Source organism: Myxine glutinosa, chromosome 9, assembly GCF_964187855.1.
Source record: "Myxine glutinosa chromosome 9, kmMyxGlut1.1, whole genome shotgun sequence".
Lineage (NCBI taxonomy): Eukaryota > Metazoa > Chordata > Myxini > Myxiniformes > Myxinidae > Myxine > Myxine glutinosa.
This window is the reverse complement of record NC_136269.1, coordinates 103,699,167-103,718,500: the sequence shown is the minus strand read 5'-3', so window position 1 is coordinate 103,718,500 and position 19,334 is coordinate 103,699,167. Positions and strand designations below refer to the sequence as shown.

The 19,334-nt window shown below is 41.9% G+C and overlaps 1 protein-coding gene across 2 annotated transcripts in view; it reads right to left on the bottom strand.

Annotated features, from left to right (window-relative positions):
- Positions 1–3,848: 3,848 nt before the first annotated feature.
- The window catches only part of LOC137435136 (adhesion G protein-coupled receptor L3), a 43,604-nt gene continuing 28,118 nt past the window's right edge, over positions 3,849–19,334 (bottom strand). For both annotated transcript variants that reach the window (XM_078784622.1, XM_068128657.2), the window contains exons 11-18: positions 14,959–15,165; positions 14,564–14,784; positions 14,371–14,437; positions 12,318–12,409; positions 12,013–12,181; positions 11,751–11,864; positions 9,783–9,849; positions 3,849–4,928 (exon numbers count right to left, since the gene is read on the bottom strand). In XM_078784622.1, coding sequence (XP_078640748.1) covers positions 4,906–4,928; positions 9,783–9,849; positions 11,751–11,864; positions 12,013–12,181; positions 12,318–12,409; positions 14,371–14,437; positions 14,564–14,784; positions 14,959–15,165 — 960 coding nt within the window. In that variant the 3' untranslated portion in view covers positions 3,849–4,905. The remainder of the gene's footprint in view (positions 4,929–9,782; positions 9,850–11,750; positions 11,865–12,012; positions 12,182–12,317; positions 12,410–14,370; positions 14,438–14,563; positions 14,785–14,958; positions 15,166–19,334) is intronic.

Here is a 19,334-nt window from a genome sequence, read left to right as displayed (position 1 = left end):
TGAGGACGAGGCCCTTAATTCCTGCTTCGTGAAACATTCTGCAACCCATGCCTGCAGAATAGGGATTTTTTTGGAACGCCGGAAGCATTTTACATCCAATCATCATGTAACTTTGTATGAAAAAATCGTGACGTGTTTCTTACTGGCGTTTTTTGTTGCACGTTTCTTATTGAATCAACTTGCTTTTGGGATGCCTTTGAAAGCCATAAAATACAAGTTAATGTGTCTTTCGTTAATGTTGGGAAAGGATGTGCACAGAGCACACTGCACAAGCACATCTTCACTTGCCCCAATACATGGTTCGAGGCTTCGAGCCCGAGCTCGAAAGAAAAGGCAGGAATCACAAATGAATTTCCCAGTAATTGTTTAGGAAGAAACAAGTTTGGTCCCTATTTGTTTGAAAGATTTTCTCACCTCAAGCTTGACGAAAATGAGGCTTGCACCATCTCTAATCTCTATCATACGCAGTATATCAGTGATGTGCCACAATTAACAACATATAAGATAAGGAGCATTAACATGTTATCATGAACTTTGTGTTGACCGAAACTTGCAGTAGAGTCCTTTTTCATCTCATTCGCACAAAGGCCTCGACCGTCGATCCACAACATGGCCAAGCATGGTTGTGGTGGACGACTATTACCTGGTGCAGTTGGGTCTCCAAATGGTATTGTAGAAAAATAGGTGCAGTACCCCTGGGCACTCACCTGGTAGAATAAAGAAGGATACTACAGAGTGGCCACAAAGTCTCGATGCATAAGAGTGTGTCCTCTGTTATATTTGTTACCCTCCCCAGAAGAGAGGGTATTGCATTTGAGTCCGTTTATTTGTCTGTTTGTCCGCACAGAATAAATATGATTTTCTCTTCAACCGTTGGTCCGATTGACATGAAATTTTCACCATAGGTGCAACTCCACCTGTAGAATTTTGCAAAGATAATTATGACGTCAGAGGTCACGTGGTAGGGTGCCATCTTAGAAAACCGAAAAACTTTGCACCTCAATATCTCCGAAAGCGCTGAATAGAAAAAATTGAGACATGGCTCATTGTAAAGAACTCTCCATGCTGAATAAAATATGTTAATGATGTCGTCATAGGTGCCTCCATTATGACGTCATAATTCGACAAGTACAAAACTTTATCCGATCAAGATGAAATTTCTTGAGCATGATCTAAGGATAAATTGGTATAGGGAAAAAATGACGTCATCAGTCACGTGGTTCGGCCGCTATATTAATTATAACACAAAAGCCTTAAAAAGCACTAAAAACATCCTGGTGAGGGTCTGCAATCTCTGATTGCTTTCTTGTTTTCCAGGTACGGTTTCAGCATGACGGACACCAGTGAGTACACAATAGAAGAGAGACTGATTACTTGTGTTTGGGATCACGACCGCGCGTGAGAAGGAGAAAGTTTTGAAGACATAAGGACAAGATTTTCGCAGAGGTTTGATAAGCCAGCTGCTATGCGTGACACGATGCGGGCATGGGAGAAGAAGGCTTTTTCTACAGGGAGTGTCCTTGATTTAAAGTGTTCTGGTCATCCAGCATCACGTCAACGCCATGTGGACATTATTGAAGCGTCCTGCTCGAGATCACCACTGAAATCATCTGGAAAAAAGATCTTCTGAGTTATGCATTCCACACTCAACAGTCCAAAAAATAATGAAAAAGGATCTGGGATTGAAGCCATTTAAATTTAAGCCTGGATGGATTAATGAGCTTTCCGAGACTTCAAGAAAAATTGAACAAATACTAAAGAACATGGACAAAAATTCAAATTTGTGCGGAGAATTGAGGGGAGCCTACATATGAATTCTAACTAAATTCTAACTGCGTGCAGAGTGACTTTGTGGCCACTCTGTACACTGACTAAAGGTATTGTTATGGTTTTTAGAACCTTCACATGCAAATTTAGTAATAAAATTCCCTTATAAATTACCCCTGTGTACATTTCCCCTTAATTGGCTGTTAATTAAAGATTGCACCTTAGTTAGTCCACGAGCAACACGTAGCGAACCATAGGACCTCTCAATAGTTATGTCATTAGTATGTGTTCCAGGTAAGGCTGTGTTTCCAATAGTCGACTCTACGTTGCATCAATCAAATAAGATAGTTCCCCTTTCAATTTTCCCCAATCGTCTCCCGCTCTTCAAGTGCAGTAGCGGTAAGGCAGCGTTCGCTGCCAGTAACAGTTGGGCTGTTTTCTTCGCCCCAAAACTCCATTGCCCACGAGGCCAGGATCGGAGAAGAAGGGGGAGGAGCCGCCAGAGCATGGGCATGGCACCACCTCGTCATCAAAGGTGGAGCCAGAGAGCCCTTAACGACCAACCAGGGCTCGGTGGGCATGGCTTGATAGGGCGTGGCAAGAAACATCTAGAGAGTTCGAGAGTGTTCCAAGGGCGTGGCAAGAAACGTCTGGTAGGTTCGAGAGGGTTCCAAGGGCATGGATATAAAACCCTTGGCGTGAGGCCCACACCAGAGAGACGCGGGAGAGGTTCATGAGTGAGGGGGCACGAACAGAGTTTGACAGAGAAGGTACGAGTTGGAGAGTCGGTGAGAAGGCAGGAGAGACGAGCTGCGCGGAGCTGCTGCAGGAAGCCCCTGCCGTGTAAGCTGTATACGTGGGGCCGCCAGCTGCTCGCTCCGAACTGTGAACCTGGAGCGGACCTCTCTGCTGCGCATTTGCCTGGCCCTTCCTGCCCTGTTGTTCCACCTGAACCTTCTCCTTCCAGCCATTCATTCCTGCCTGCAATTCCCTATTCGTGTGAGTCTGTCTGTATTGTCCTGTGGGTATAAGTAAGAGTGTATAAGGATTTGCGCTGTCTTCTTCTTCTTCTTCTGTATATTGCTTTCGTTTCTCCTTCGGTTTCTTTGGTTTTGTATAGTAGTTAATAAATACCTGTTCCTCCTTATTCTTTGGTTTTCATTCTCGTCCGATCGTCTTCGTGTTTTCCCTATTGAATATCTGTGGCACGATTTTGGCAGAACCGCTTATGAATCGGGTTAGTCCTTTGCTAACGGCTCGGATTCCGGATTGCTAAACGGCTCGGCAAACTCCATCTTGTCCGGGATTCGTGCGGGGCCATCCACCTGCTTTGTGGAGGGATTGGCGGAGGTGTCCGGGAATCCCTTGACCAATCACCTTGGCCAATCCCATCCCACAAAGGAGCAGGGTAGTTCCAGGACCGGTCGGACGGCCAGCTTAACAGGACAAGGGGATTAACCCCCCCCCCCCTTGCTAACGGGAGTGCCGTCCCCCGGATCTGTAACAGTATTTTAAACCAATTTCAATGGTTGCTAGAAGACAGGGCAGCATGTAGAATCATACTAATGATACTAATCATACTAAATCATACGAATCAATACTAATGTAATCATAAGATTTTAAACAACCAAACAAAAAAACTATTTGGGGAGGGGGGGGGAGGGACCCCACCCTCCCCCCTTCCCTGTTTACCTCCTTAGACCCTGATTTCTCTAATGCCTGGAACAAACATTGGTACATCACGGGTGGTGATGAAGGTTGTGGTGAAGTTTCATCGAAATTGTGTGGGTAGTTTCAGAAAAGAAAGCAAATTCCTAATTTGAAGGGGTGGGGGGAGGGGAGGGGGGAGCTCAAACTTTGATCCACTTTGACCCCCAGTAGACCCCTTTATATCCCAATGTTTTTAGTGCCGTGAACAAACTAGAGTTGCAACATACCAAAGATCATTTCTGCCATGTTTGGTCACAATCCCATCAGCGGTTTCAGAGAAGTTGCAACCAAAGGTTGGTAAAATTGCAGGTTGGTAAAACCAACCAAAGGCAACTTTTCTTTCTATTAAAACACTTCTAACAACCACAAGAAGCATTTCCATAAAGGTTTAATGTTTTTTTTAAAATTGCATTTTATACATTTTGAAACAAAGGTAGGCTGTTAGTTTTTAAGGCACTGCCCCCCCTTTCATTACATAAGAGGTGCCCATATTATTCTGAGTATCACAGTGGATGATAAAGGCTAAATAAAATTTTAAAAACATTTGTTGGGATAGAAATACAAAATTAAACAAGACACATCTAACAATGTAGTTTTAAATGCCGAGCTGTATACATTACATAAGATCTGAGAACGAACGATCTATATTAAAGTAGATCTGTGTGCGGACTCACGCACTCACTGACTGTTGCTCAAACGGATTACAATCGCCTCTCTCATCCCTTTGGAAATGGCCAAGGCAAACGACGTACAAAACGAAATTTTAAAATTGATCCCTGAGACATTTAAAAACCCTTTGTCAACTTCGAAACATTAATCATCAGAGTAAAACATCTGTAGGACAATCTGCCGTGTGAAGAATGCACAGCATTACCCATTCTTCAATAAAATCGGTTTTTTGTCAAGCTCAAGCTTTTCTCAGCCCAAACTCAGGAAAATTAGTTCAAGCTTTCAGCTCAAACAAAGATTCAAAGTGTAGACAAAAACTTTCCTACACTCCAATATCTCATTTCCCCCCCGAACAAGCATCTCTACATCCCGTCCTGCAACATAACCAGTTTGACAATACCTGGTCGAGACCAGAGAGTTATCAGCTCATTCTGCATGAAATGATGAAACAGTTAAAACATGACGTCCAAAACGTCTTTCACATGATCACAGGGACGAACTGCAAAGCCACTTTACTCGGGACAACAGCACGGATAGACTGCACACAAAACAACACCTCAATGCAGGCGTTTGTGATGGCTGTATCGCTCATTCGGAAATAAAGAAAAAATTTTAAAAATATATAAAACAGCCCCATTCAGGATGTGCTCTTCCTCGATTTTAGGGATACGATATATAGCAATGATAACAGTGTGGAAAAATGCAAACGTGGAAGAATCGGCGACTGGCGAGGCACGAGTTGTACGAGTGAATGAGGCTTCAAGTTTCCGATGAAGATTTCGCTGCAACAGACAAAGAATTCATTTACGGCAAGAAACTACACTCCGCAACAGTATCACATTCGGCAGGAGTAATTTTAAAAAATAGTTTACAGCTATTGAAGCATTTTCATATTATTGGAATATCTGCATCAATATAATATTATTGGAAGTGCAAGCAATTATAAGACAGTTACAAGTTGCACCGACTCTCAGTGATAAAGAAATCACCTTGCATACATCTGGCAATAAACTGATGGGACACAACTTTGTCCAACAACAGAAGCAACTTTAGCATTCGCAAGACTTTACTTGTTGCATGCTTGGGCATGCAAAGCATAATTTACGTGTGCAAAGTCTCCACCTTGTGTACACACAAAACGGACCATGAGCAGCATAAGGCAGAAAAAGTAGGGGAAGGATATTTGTGGTGGGCGATTTATATATTTTTTGCTTATATAGTCGAGGCTCATGGAAGAGCTAATAGTAGTACACTGAACGGATCAGGACGCAACAGGACAAAAGGAACAGTAAAGGGAGACGGGGGAAACAACCAACAGCAGAGTTGAAGGCCAAGATAGAGAGGTGGACAAACAATGGGCGTGGGAAGGAATAGGGGGCAGGAGAGGATGCAGGGAGTGGACAGGATGGACACGGAAGGGAACTCTCAGGAGGAAAAACTGATAATTGGGAAGGATGGATTGGGGTGGGCTGGGGACAGAGGAGGGACGGGGGAGGGTTTTACATGGGTAGAAAGATCATGGTTTTGTATTGGATCTAATTTGATAGGAGTAAAAGGAGGGCAAGGAGAATAAGTGGAGGTTGGGGGGGTCAAATTGCGATAACTTTGCTTACCCGATAATGCATTAGGGTCTTAATTCGTAAAAAGTTTTTTCTCAAGGCAAGATAATCGTGAAATAAATCATCGCGCTCTTAATCTTGCACCCACGTTGATGAGAATTGGGTAATCACGTGCTTGAAGGAGATATTCCTGAAGGTTGGCTTGTTTGGTGTTCCCAACTGAGAAAGGGGCTAATGATGCGGGGGATACCAGGCTGAAATCACATATAATGCATCGATTCCTCTGTCATATACTGATGTCCTTATTGATATAAACGCACATTTCAGGCCTCCTAATGTCTTTGTCCTGGATGTGATAAAAAGAAAAGAAACCGACGGCAGCACATTGGGAAGTAAGTATGAGTAGACTTTTCCATTATTATTATTATTATTATTATTATTATTATTCATACGATAGCCGCTTATGGTGGCCGTTGGCAATATAAAGCACATGCGTGCAATCTATCTGTAAGCTATAATCTTGGGGGTGCTACTCCGCACCAGATGTGGAATTCCCAGTAAGCTGGTACTCATTACGCCGACCTCGGAAGGACGACAGGCTGAGTCAACCGCACCCGGTTTTTTTTTGGTTTTTTTGTGTACAGAGTCGAGGCTCGTGAAAGAGCTAACATTTATCAAACAAACAAATCAAACAAACAAGCAAACAAAGTATATAAAAAGGGGAGCGGTCGACAAGATGGGGAGAGAAGGGGAGGAAGCACACAAACACAACATTTGAGAGCAGGGACATCGGGAGATGTGTGGGAGGGAGAGGGCCTGGGGGGAGGCAGGATAGGTGTTAATTCAACAGCTGACCTGGATCCGAACTCAGGACCCTAGGATCTCAAGCCAGCCACCATAAACGTTAAACCAAACACCAGGCTTCTTGACTTTTACATAGAGATGTCAAAATCAAGTTTTGTACATTACGCAAGGCCCTTCTGCACAAAAACCTCAACATTTAATCCTCCCATCTCATCTGATCTTTGAGTATGGCTTTACTGCCGCAGACAGTACATCAGGTACATTTAAAGGGCAGAGCCAAATCTAAGCCATTTTATGCTTGTCTTTTTTCAGAATCGTAGTGGAGCTGCCACAGCCACATATCTCACACACAGACGTACAGACGACTACACGAGGCACAACACAAGACCGTTAAACAAGACGAACACAGCCAACGAGCTTGCGGGGGAGTGCCGTCACAACAATGGCGCCTCCTTCCTCACTGCACTGAATGGGGCATTTCCTGAGGAATTTCCTCCACCCTACGGATGCCCACTTATGGAGATTGTATGTGCTTATTCTTTTAAATGCCGAGCATCAAGCAAGGAAGTAACATGCACCATTTTAAAAGTCTTTGGTATGACTCACCCGGGGTATGAACTGCCGACCTCCCAAACTGAGAGCGGACGTTATAACGATTACACCGCCGAGTTAATTGTAATTTCTGCATTTAAACAAGCAGCATAACCTGGTGCCGATACGTATCAATTGCATGAAATGACAAAGTTGGCACTTTGGCATTGAAAAAAGCAAATTTTATAGGATGTGTACCGCAGTGATTATTAACTAGCAAGCGAAAAACTCATGATCAGAAGAGTTGGCAACTTCCTAATGTCCAAGGTGAGTTGAGGAACCATTCTGACCACAGGAAGAGCTATGAATCATCTCTCCGAAATGAGTGTTCAAGGTTTTAGCACCAACAATATTTCCTGCTATAGCTGCTGTGTTTGCTTTTCAGTCCAGAGCATCTCTTTTCCTCCACCACACTTCAATGTTATCAAGTCAAAGGTGTTAATATCTCAGAAAACGATTTATTTTGTAAACAAAGTCTCGGCTCACATAAGAACAAGATGAGAGAGGACGTTGGTGGGCTCTCTATCTTTTTTATACAACCTTACATCTGGCCTTGCTCCTCCTGCCCTCTCCCTACCTTTACCCTCAGCAGGTCGCACCAAAAATAAACCCTCACCTGCTCACCCATCTCCTCCCCCTCCCAGGCTGGTTGCCCAACAGCATTCATATACCCCCTTATTCTCCCGATTGTATAATTGTCTCCCTGTGTCCATCGTCTCATCCTTCTTACTTCAGTCTTTCAAATGTGCTGCCCATCACTACCTCATGCATATCCACCATCTCTTATACACACACATTCTTTCCCATTCTGTTTCGGTCTGGGCCATTGTTACTCCTTTTGTTACAACTCCCCCTCCCATATCCATTGGTAGTTGTTGTTGTATAGCCCCGAACAGTTCTCTCGAACAAGCCCGCGGCATGGAAACAGTTGATCGATCTCCCAGGAGCGACCCAAATATCCCCACATTCAGGATGGTGTACCCCTGCCTTCACGAAGCCAGGTCCACGACAGAGTTAGAGAGAAACAGAAGGAGACAAGAGGGGAAAGGCCAGTCCATGGGGTTCTTGGTTCTCTGACCATGACGAATCCAGGCAGCAGGGAATAATGGGGAAGATTTGGCACCCCAACTTGTGTTGGAGGGTACAACAACTGTAAGGAAGCATCCCGGACAGTTGTTTCCTTGGTAGTTTGTAAACCTGCTGCCCTTTGTTGATTACCTTCTCCATGAGCCTCGACCCTTGTATAAAAAAAATACATCATATGTTGTGGAACTCAAAGGAAGTATTTTCTTGTCAAAATCATAAACTCTCTCTGCGTACTTACTTAATGTAGCTTGAACAATGTACTCTGGTACTTACTTTACATAGCCTGAACAATGTACTCTGGTACTTACTTTACATAGCCTGAACAATGTACTCTGGTACTTACTTTATATAGCCTGAACAATGTACTCTGGTACTTACTTTACATAGCCTGAACAATGTACTCTCGTACTTACTTTACATAGCCTGAACAATGTACTCTGGTACTTACTTTATATAGCCTGAACAATGTACTCTGGTACTTACTTTATATAGCCTGAACAATGTACTCTGGTACTTACTTTACATAGCCTGAACAATGTACTCTGGTACTTACTTTACATAGCCTGAACAATGTACTCTGGTACTTACTTTATATAGCCTGAACAATGTACTCTGGTACTTACTTTACATAGCCTGAACAATGTACTCTGGTACTTACTTTATATAGCCTGAACAATGTACTCTGGTACTTACTTTATATAGCCTGAACAATGTACTCTGGTACTTACTTTACATAGCCTGAACAATGTACTCTGGTACTTACTTTACATAGCCTGAACAATGTACTCTGGTACTTACTTTACATAGCCTGAACAATGTACTCTGGTACTTACTTTATATAGCCTGAACAATGTACTCTGGTACTTACTTTACATAGCCTGAACAATGTACTCTGGTACTTACTTTATATAGCCTGAACAATGTACTCTGGTACTTACTTTACATAGCCTGAACAATGTACTCTGGTACTTACTTTACATAGCCTGAACAATGTACTCTGGTACTTACTTTACATAGCCTGAACAATGTACTCTGGTACTTACTTTACATAGCCTGAACAATGTACTCTGGTACTTACTTTATATAGCCTGAACAATGTACTCTGGTACTTACTTTACGTAGCCTGAACAATGTACTCTGGTACTTACTTTATATAGCCTGAACAATGTACTCTGGTACTTACTTTACATAGCCTGAACAATGTACTCTGGTACTTACTTTACATAGCCTGAACAATGTACTCTGGTACTTACTTTATATAGCCTGAACAATGTACTCTGGTACTTACTTTACATAGCCTGAACAATGTACTCTGGTACTTACTTTACATAGCCTGAACAATGTACTCTGGTACGTACTTTATATAGCCTGAACAATGTACTCTGGTACTTACTTTACATAGCCTGAACAAACAAGAGCATTTTAAGTTGGCGGTATGTTTTTGTTAGTGGTGTACCAGCTTTATTGATTCGCAGTCATAATTTAATCCAACAACAATAAGAATGCAAAACAAACGACTTCCATGTTAGAGCATTCAAGCCAAGAAAAATGTATTCTGTAATGTGATAAATACGAAACAACCAAACGATTACAAACCTGTGCTTTGGTTGAATGTCTCAGTTGTTGGCATGTGCTTGTTTACAGTGAACCTTTTAAGTAGGGTCTGTGTAGTAGTAGAGAAGACAACACAAAGTTAGAAAAACAACAGGAGTTAGGATCAACTATCAAGGCCGCAAAGCATAATCACATAGTGTAGAACGAAGGAACCGAAATAGGAGATATTGTCTCGGTTTATATGGATGCCATCTTGGTTGCGAAACTAAGATTCACAGCATATGGTCATAAGTGCTCAAAGCAATTGTTAAAGATAATAACCGATACATATAATTTAGTCCATCAAAGTCCATCAACCTCCTGGTGTAAGAAAAAAAAAAATCAAAAAGTTTGATTCGTCAGTGCAGGTCTTTCTATTTTACGAGGACACTTCTTCACAACATGAAGCACCCCAGTCCATCGATGATATGTGTGAAATTTGTGTCGAACAGTTCTGCGCTCCTGCAGATCTTTGAAAAAAAACTCATCAAGCCAAGAAGGCCATCAAGCCGTTCGATCAATCAGGTTCATTGAAGGATTATGCACTATATATACATTAAAAAACATAAAGAATCCAAGATGGCTGACAAGCTGTTCAAACAATACAAAAAATGTGTAGCTTTATGCATTTTGGTTTGATACAGTTAACCTCTATGTTGTGCTGCCTACTGGCCATTTCCTGCCAATGGAGATTTTTTTTGGGGGGGGAAAGGACATTTGGTGTATGATGATTGATGACATATCCATTTATCTATTCCTGGTTTTGAACCCGTGTAATTATGTTGCTAAGAAACAAAATCAAAGAAAATATTGCCAAATGGAAGGGTTTTGAAAGTTCTAAATAGGCATTTTGTGTTCTACAATATTCAAGTATTCAATTGAAATAAAATAAAGATTTTAGAGGCCCCAAAAAAAAAAATACGAAAGTTTACCACCATTGATGCAGCGTCTTTTACATCACCCTATCTAAAATGTTACATTAGTTATTCGTGCCTGTTGTATGTGCTATTTATGACGTCCTTAAAAACAGTATTGTTCCTGTTTGGATTGACTTTCAATTTTGTTTGACTGCAAAAAAGTAAAAACAAAACGAGAACAACACTCTTCGACGTCACGACGTCGACCGATATGCCTCCGCCCACATTATTACATCATTATAATACTTGTACCAATTTTGCTTTTAATCCATTCAGCTGTTCTCAAGTTATCACATTTTTTACCTGATATGACCTCTGACCTTTGACCCCAAAATTTCCTCACTTCATGTTTACATCATTATACATACCTGTACCAAGTTTTAATTTAAATTGACCTTTGACCTCTTGACCCTAAAGTTTTATCAGTTAATCATTACACCATTATACATTTGCGTACCAAGTTTGAATTAGATCACTTCAGCCGTTCTCAAGTTATACACCTATTACGGACTTTGACCTTTGATCTCTTGACCCCAAAATCGAATCACTTCATATTTACATCATTATACATAAGTGTACCAAATTTGGTCAGAATCCCATAATTGGTTCACAAGTTATTGTGGAAACAGGATTTTCACCTAACATGACCTCTGACCTTTGGCCTTTGACCTCGTGACCAAAATCTAATCAGTTCATCTTTACCTCATTATACATACCTGCACCAAGTATGACTAAGATCCCTTCAGCCGTTCTCAAGTTATCGCTGTAGCGAAAATCTATCACGGACATATGGATTGACGGACGGACAACCTGAAAACATAATGCCTCCGGCGACTTCGTTTTCAGAGCCAAAGTACTGCTAAACTACAGGTTTCTTTTCCGATTAGTGTTCAAAATATAACATACAATTGAAATGAGGTTGTTCCTTAATCAGAAACTGATGTTTGTAGACAGAAAGACAGACAGAAGTGAACCAAATGATAAACCCCACTTTTTGCTTCGCATGTGTGAGGTAATAATCTCACCTTGACCTTACAAGCACTCTGATACACACCTGCTTGCTGGAGGAGCCAAGGCCTGTGCTCTCTGTACGGCGAGACGATGGATGGATAAAAATTGATCCTGAGGAGACATATCTCCTCACCTTCCTGAAAATTTCCTTCTTCACCTGGCAATGCACAAATTTAAGGTGAGCAGACATGAACAAAGAGGAGGTGAAATTAATCAAGAGAACGTATAGTACATGAACTCGACCTTTGGTGTAGCAAATGCGGATTGCTGACCCAACAAGAAACGTGACTCGACAAAGAGATTACCTTTTTCTGCATGCAACAATGGAAGATGAATATGAAAAGGCCTTGGAGGGCATTAAATATAGTGAACACGTATGCAGCAACAATGGCACGGGCTGAGATGAAGAAGAGTCCAGAGATCCAGGTGAGACCGAGAAGGCAGAGGAGAGAGAAAGCACCCAGCGTCCAGGAGCTGGAGAGAGTAACGAGATGGACAACAGAACAACAAGCAGCTCAAATCAGGAAGGAATGTCCATGACATTGCATCATGCTGGGAGAGGTGTGCATAACTTGGAGACAGAAGGATGAGAAAAAGTAATAAGGAATACCGCAAAGTGTGCATTCGTGACGGCTGTTGTGGAAGCACAGGGGAGTGAGAACACATCTTGTAGAAAGTCACACTCAAGAATCCAATGTTCAACTGAAAATACACAAAGTCCCATGTTAAACTAATATTACAACTTCCCCGCCTGGCTTTGCGCTTCCCCCGATTGTGGAGTGCTGATGTTGCATCACTCTTATGAATGTGTGAATGAACAGTATGTGTTGTTTCATATTACCCAAATGCATCTTGGAGTTCCTTTACGTTGAACAGTGTCATTGGCTTGCTGTGTCTGAGCATCTACAAATTTATGGAAAGAGTCGCTCGAGCTACCAGCATAACAAATCCATCTGTATCGGTTCCAACCACCTCAAATGGGAAATCACTTGCTGCGGCTATTTGAGCACAATAAGTATGTCAGCATCTGTCTCTGCATGTTTCACGAAGATTCCAACATTCTCAGGAATCAGTGTTAGGGATTGGATGAGAGCCATCTTATTACTCCCATTACCAGGGAACTCATTCTGTGATGTAGTTTTACTTCACACTTCATCCCAGAACGTATCTGATTGCCAAATTGTAAAGTATCCCTTCTTGGTGAACTGGTTATACTTCTCTGCAGGCATATTGTGTGGAAGTTCCAGCATTTCTTGGCTATACATAACCCTGCTGCATAAGCAAGATGCCCTGCTGCATGGACAGGGGGCAGCATCTGACTGATACAGTGCATATGAAGTTGCCAGTCACCTGTTCTCTCAGCCCATACAAACATATGCACGAGAGATACTTGTTTACAGTAATGAATCCAGAGTTTGGCTGTCCTGCTCATCCAGATGCCGTGCCGGTAGCACGTTCACATAATTCAGAGACAATGTTGTGAACTTGTTTGACACATTCTGTGAACTATTTCATCAGAGTGCCGGCCGCGACTGATCAAGTAGCGACTTGTAAAAAAATGTGCGCTAGGAACATTTCAGGCACGTATAACCTGCACACAGGTATAGTCCGCAAGCCAGGGGTGTGTTCAGTTAACAAGTTTGTTGTAGAGCGCTCGCCAAGCGGCTTAAACACTCAAAGAAGCACTCCATTCAAAACCGCTGATAAGGAATGACTGGCTTTGCAAGTGATAGCAAGCTGATTAGAAATGGAACCCACCCCTGGTGAGGGGAGCTGTAAAGTCACTACAACCTTTTTATGAGTCCCCTTTGCAAGTTTAGTTGGTTGAGATTGCATAAGTAACGACCGAATACAACGACGTCACAATGTCAAAATGTGTATTTTAGGGTGATGACAGAATGACATGGCTCACAGGTGACCCACTGGGCCACTATTGAGTTTTGCATGGGGCCCCCAAATGCATAATACGGCCTCTGGTGGCATGAGTGGATACATGACAAATAGCTATGTTGTATGGTACAAGCTGACGGAATCTACCCAACTGTGAAACATCATGTCTATGTGTGAAATATTTTTTCCGACAAGGATCTTTCCAATTTGTACATTTTCATGCGAAAGCACACTATAGTTGTTATACATTTATACCTGCTGTGACAAAAACACACACAGAAAACTTGGGGACTTTGGGTATGTTGTTTCTCATGTTAAGATGGAAAGTTCCTGTAAATTTCAACTTGGTCCTATTTATTTCCAGGTTGGGCCTGTTTTTGACCAAATGCTCTTGGACTATATTGGAGGCACAATGAAAAGGTGGGTTAAAAAACAAAACAAAACAAAACAAACACTTGCAATTGGGTCTTGGATCAGACTCGGCTACGGACATGGAATCGTCTGATCAGTCCATCCGCTTTCATGGAGGGATTTGTTTGCCAATCAATCAGCAATGGGTGTGGCGTTGGTTGGCCACAGCCTTCAATGAGAGAAGATATGCATATATTGTATATTGCAAATTGACCATATTGCTCGTCCTTGGTAACGTGCTTGGGAACTCAGGCCATGACCTATTCTCACTTTGCCCATCAGCCTTTTTTAACTGCTGCAAATATCTTAGAGGATCGAGATTAATAAAGTGAGTATGGTTAATGCGGAGGTGAAATACTTGCCAGGAGAATCACACAAACTGGGCCAAGGAAGCTCCAAATAAATCCTCGCTCTGTCGTTAACCAGCAGCTGCAATATAAAGCCCGGGTGTACAAGGGGATGTGAGTGAAAGAAAGGACAAACAAGTCAAACAGAGTGGCAATAATTTATCGCTCAGGTCTGTGTTAAAATGTGATTGTCCATTACTTTACGAACCCATAGTCGGTGCCATATCCTTGGTGATACACAGCAGCAGAGATCATAACGATGACAGCTGGAAGGCCATAGCTGGCTGCATACATGGGAATACGGCGGGATTTCCCCGATTCAAACACGGTGACTAACATGGCGTACAGCTGCATCCCCTCAGCCAGCATCCAGCAGAAAGCTGCCAGCAGCAGGAAGTGTAGCAGGCCCGCAGTGAGGCCACAAAGTACCTGTTAAGACGCAAGGGTTGAGGAAAAATAAACTGGTAAAGTTAGTGAAGGAGAACCAAACTGAAAACATCAAAGTGCGGACGCTTGATGTAGAGCAAGTGAACAGCAAAACGAAGAACAGAAAGGCATGAGAGGAGACGTGGGAGTGTGTGCACCGGGAGAAACCACACTCACTTTGTTTCCAGTTTGATTCCCAGTAATCAGGAAGAGCAAGTCAGCAACTAAAAGGCAAGCACAAAGGTTCTTGTGGATCGTGGTACGATCGGACTGAATTGACTGCAAGCAGCAGAAGATAATGAAGGAAACGAGAAGGCATGGTATGGAAATGATGAGGCACACCCATGTAAGAACAGTGAGTGTCAGGGTCTGATCAGCATCCAACTAGAGTGCAGATGAAGGGAGGATAGGAGAGAGATTAGGGTTCACAGTTGTTATGAGGGATGGTCAGGTATGCAACTTAATCACATGTATGATGACCATATATTGTAAAAAGTCCAGAAAGGTAAAGAACCCCCTTCAGGTTTACAAATCATAATTACTTACAATCTGACATACTAAAGCACAGTGGCCTACAAAAGTATTCAACCCCTCCCAATAATGGCACATTTAGATAAACTACAAATGATGCAGGAAAATTTTCAAAATTTACTTTTTTTATTCATAACTGAAGAGATCAAACTAAACACTTATATAGTTGAAGGAGGTCAAATGCCAGGAATACCTGCAAAAAAAACATGTACCAATCAAAATTCACTGGGTTGCAAAAGTATTCAGCCCCTTAGGTCAGTAATTGGTGGAAGCAGCTTTTGCAGCAATGACTACTATGAGTCTTTTTGGGTTGGTCTCGACCAGCTTTGCTCAATGAGATGGTGAAATCTTTGTCCATTCTTCACGTGAAAATTGCTCTAGTTCTGCTAAGTTTGATGGGAATCGTCGATGGACTGCAATCTTCAAGTCTCGCCATAAATGCTCCATTGGGTTCAAATCAAGACTTTTTGACTGAGCCACTCAAGAACATTTATTTTCTTCTGATCCAGCCACTCCTGTGTGGTTTTAGCTGTGTGCTTCGGATCATTGTCCTGCTGAAATGTGAATCTCCGACCAAGTTTCAGATTCATAGCTAACTCAAGCAGGTTTTCATCAAAGATTCTCCTGTATTTTGCATCGTCCATTGTCCCTTCTATTCTGACAGGCTTGCCAGTCCTTGCTGATGAAAAGCAGCCCCATGCTTGACAGTAGGGATGGTGTTGACTGGGTGATGTGCAGTGTTAGGCTCACAGCAGACGTAACGCTTTGAATTTAGACCAAAAAGTTCAATTTTTGTCTCGTCTGACTGCAAAACCTCTCCACATGCCTGCAGTATCATTGATACTTTTTTGCAAACTCAATATGAGCTTTTAGATGCGTCTTTTTCAGTAATGCCTCCTTTCTTGCGACCGGCCCATAGAGGCCAGCTTTGTGAAGGGAATGGGATATTGTTCATTGATGAACACTGATCCCCATCTCTTACATGGAACCTTGCAGATCTTTCAATGTCATTGTTGGATTTACCGTGACACCCCAAACCAGTTTCCTGCTTGCCCGGTTGCTGAATTTGGATGGACAACTTGATTTGGGTCGAGTCTGGGTGGATGAAATGTGTCTTCCACTTCCTAATGATGCATTTCACTGTACTCAAAGGGATAATGAGTGATGTTGAAATTTTGATATAACCCTCTCCTGAACAGTGCTTCCCCACCACTTTATGTCTGACTTCTTTGAAAAATCCCTCGGTCTTCCTGTTTGCCTTGTTGGCTGACCAAGTGAGTTGCATCTTAAAACTCCTTAGATAAGTAGTGGAGCTTAATTTTTAATTTAAACCATTGATTACATACAAGTAAAACCTATTACAATTATTATGTAACCATTCAAACAAATAATTTGCTCCTGAAGTGATTCAGGGTTAATCAACGCAAAGAGTTTGAATACTTATGATGAAACTGAGAATCCTCTGATTTTTTTTCTATTAATCAAACGTATTCACATTTTATCTGCATTTTTTAGCTTTATCACTCTGTAGTAGTTTGTGAAGACTCGAAATATTAAGTTTGATTTTAAAACATTGTGAAATAAGCTCAGGTGGCATCAAAATGTGAAAACTTTGGAGATGGTTGCATACCTTTTGCAGACCACTGTACATCTTCTTTACAGCATCTTTTACACGATATGAAGATAAAATATATAAACAATGAATAGAGAAGACGGTGCAAGGGGTTCCGACACAACAGCAAAGAGTTGACATTGTAAGGTAGAGTGGAATAAAAACAAACCCAGCTGTTTACATTCAAAATATATTGTTGCAGCACAAATAACCTTTAGTCAAAGTTAGGTTTTTCCCAACAACAGAATATATGGTATTACGACCGACATGCCCAATAATAATTGCTACATTCAGATTCAGGAAGTTTATTCGTTTAGGTTCAGCAGCTCCAGAAATGATTGTTTCTGGAGGTTTCTGGAGGAAGTTGATACAGTTACGAATAACAGCAGGTAAGAATCTGATGACTAGGGGGCGAATGAGAATCAGACTAAAGGACAGGAAAACTTGATCACATGCATGTTCAAGATTACAGGAAAACTCTGATTCTTGTTCACAGTATGTGCACGACATGCTTCCCTCCTCCACTTGGCCAATCAGATCATGCCACCTGTTGTTTCAGTTGATCAAATTATTGTAAAAAGTGGTATGTCCATCACTGTACTGTACCTGCAAGGCCCATATGTTTTATATTCTCTGTCTTTTCCTTTTTCAGGTAATACAGTACATGAACATGTGATTTGACTCGACTTCCTGTTTGCTTTGCTTGTTGTTTTTCTAGGCCATCTTTCATTCCTCCCCCCAGCATAATCACTCTTCTCCCATCTCCACATCCTCACATAATCAATATTTATTGTCGAGCATAAACCCCTCTGCAGTGCATCATTTAGGTCTGCGAGTTCTTTTACACCACTTACCCTTTCGTAGTTATTCTGTTGCTTCCTGGTATCTGAGATTCCGAATCTCATACTATTGATTGTGCCTGGTCTGGGGTTTGATCTCTGGCTTAACTATCCAGTGTCCGGTCGATTCGGGGTTTGGGAGACCCCTTTTGCCTATCCTGGGGATGTTGTCATGTATCGTTTTCATGCCCTATCCTCTCGTTCTAATGTTGAGTCGTTCATAGTCTTTCTTTCATTTTTGTTTGTGTTATTGATAATTTAGTGGATACCAGCCTATATCCTTTAATTTTGACCGCTACATCACCACGTATGGTGCAGGCAGTAATTTTATACTTGCGACACGTGTTTTTTTATTGCCTTGTCGATAAAAGAAGCTTTGGGACAATGTTGCAAAAGGTCCAGTTAAGTGTGCACCATTTCATGATTTATCCCCAAAGAATAGGGTGAAGTGTTTTTTGAAAGACACCACAGAAAACTCTGCTGCTGCTGTGGCCAAAGTTGTTTCACCATCAGGCATTGTTACAAATAAATGGCAAGGTTGTTTTTCTTGTTGCGTGTTGCTCATGCAGAAAGAGACATTCTCACAAGTGTTTGGAAACCTCTGGATTGTACATCCCATTTTGTCATTATCTGGCTGAGATCCTAATGTTGCACCATCAAATGTTCTTTCCTTTCAGCTGGATGATAATCTTGGTTCGCACCTTAGGGAGATATGTGGCCTATTCATCATGACATAGCTCTTTTCCATTTGCTGTTAAAGCGAGTCTTCCATCCTAAAAATAGACAATGATGTGGTTATTTTTTAAAGTTTCTTTAAATGGCAGGAATTACAAGATCCTCTATTCTTCTGCTGAAGTTTGTCATTTTTCTATTCTTCTGACGAACCTCTATTCACGAGAAAATGAAACATATACCCATTTTTATCCCTGCACAGAATTCCCCTTTTGATCGAAAGGCAGTCAGGAGAAGCCACCCTCCACCCCCCTCAATTATTATCTGGAAGCAAACGATGAGCCGTCAGCGACTGTCATTGGTGCAGCTTCATATGATAGTGATGGTACAATCTCTCCATACACACTTGACTTTGTTTTGCTGGAATGGATCAAGCAGGAAATATTGTTACATCTCAACTATAGTGGTGTTGATGGTGGTAACACTCTCTGGCATCAGAGAGGTGGAAATGATGGTTCAGTTAACCCACTCTCTGCCTCTGGTTGTTTGTGTACAGTGGCAGGGCAGACCGTATACCTGACCGTATACCTGCAAACCATAAGCTGCAGATGTAATTCAAGAATGCAACGAGAACGGCACTTGTAGAGCACATAGTCTTGCCTCGCGCATTTATTCTGAACAAAAATACCAGAGTTAACTGGACATGCTACTATTGTGGCCCAAATCACTCCATGGAGTGCCCCTCCTATGTTTAAAGTTTCACATTGATCAGACAAGTGGTTGCAGAGGAAAAACATTTTAAAGGGAAAATATATGGACGCTGTCGGGCGGACATGCACAAGCACATGCTGCTATAGTCTTGCATCCCCTTTGAGGCGAGACTAATAAGCAAGAGAAAC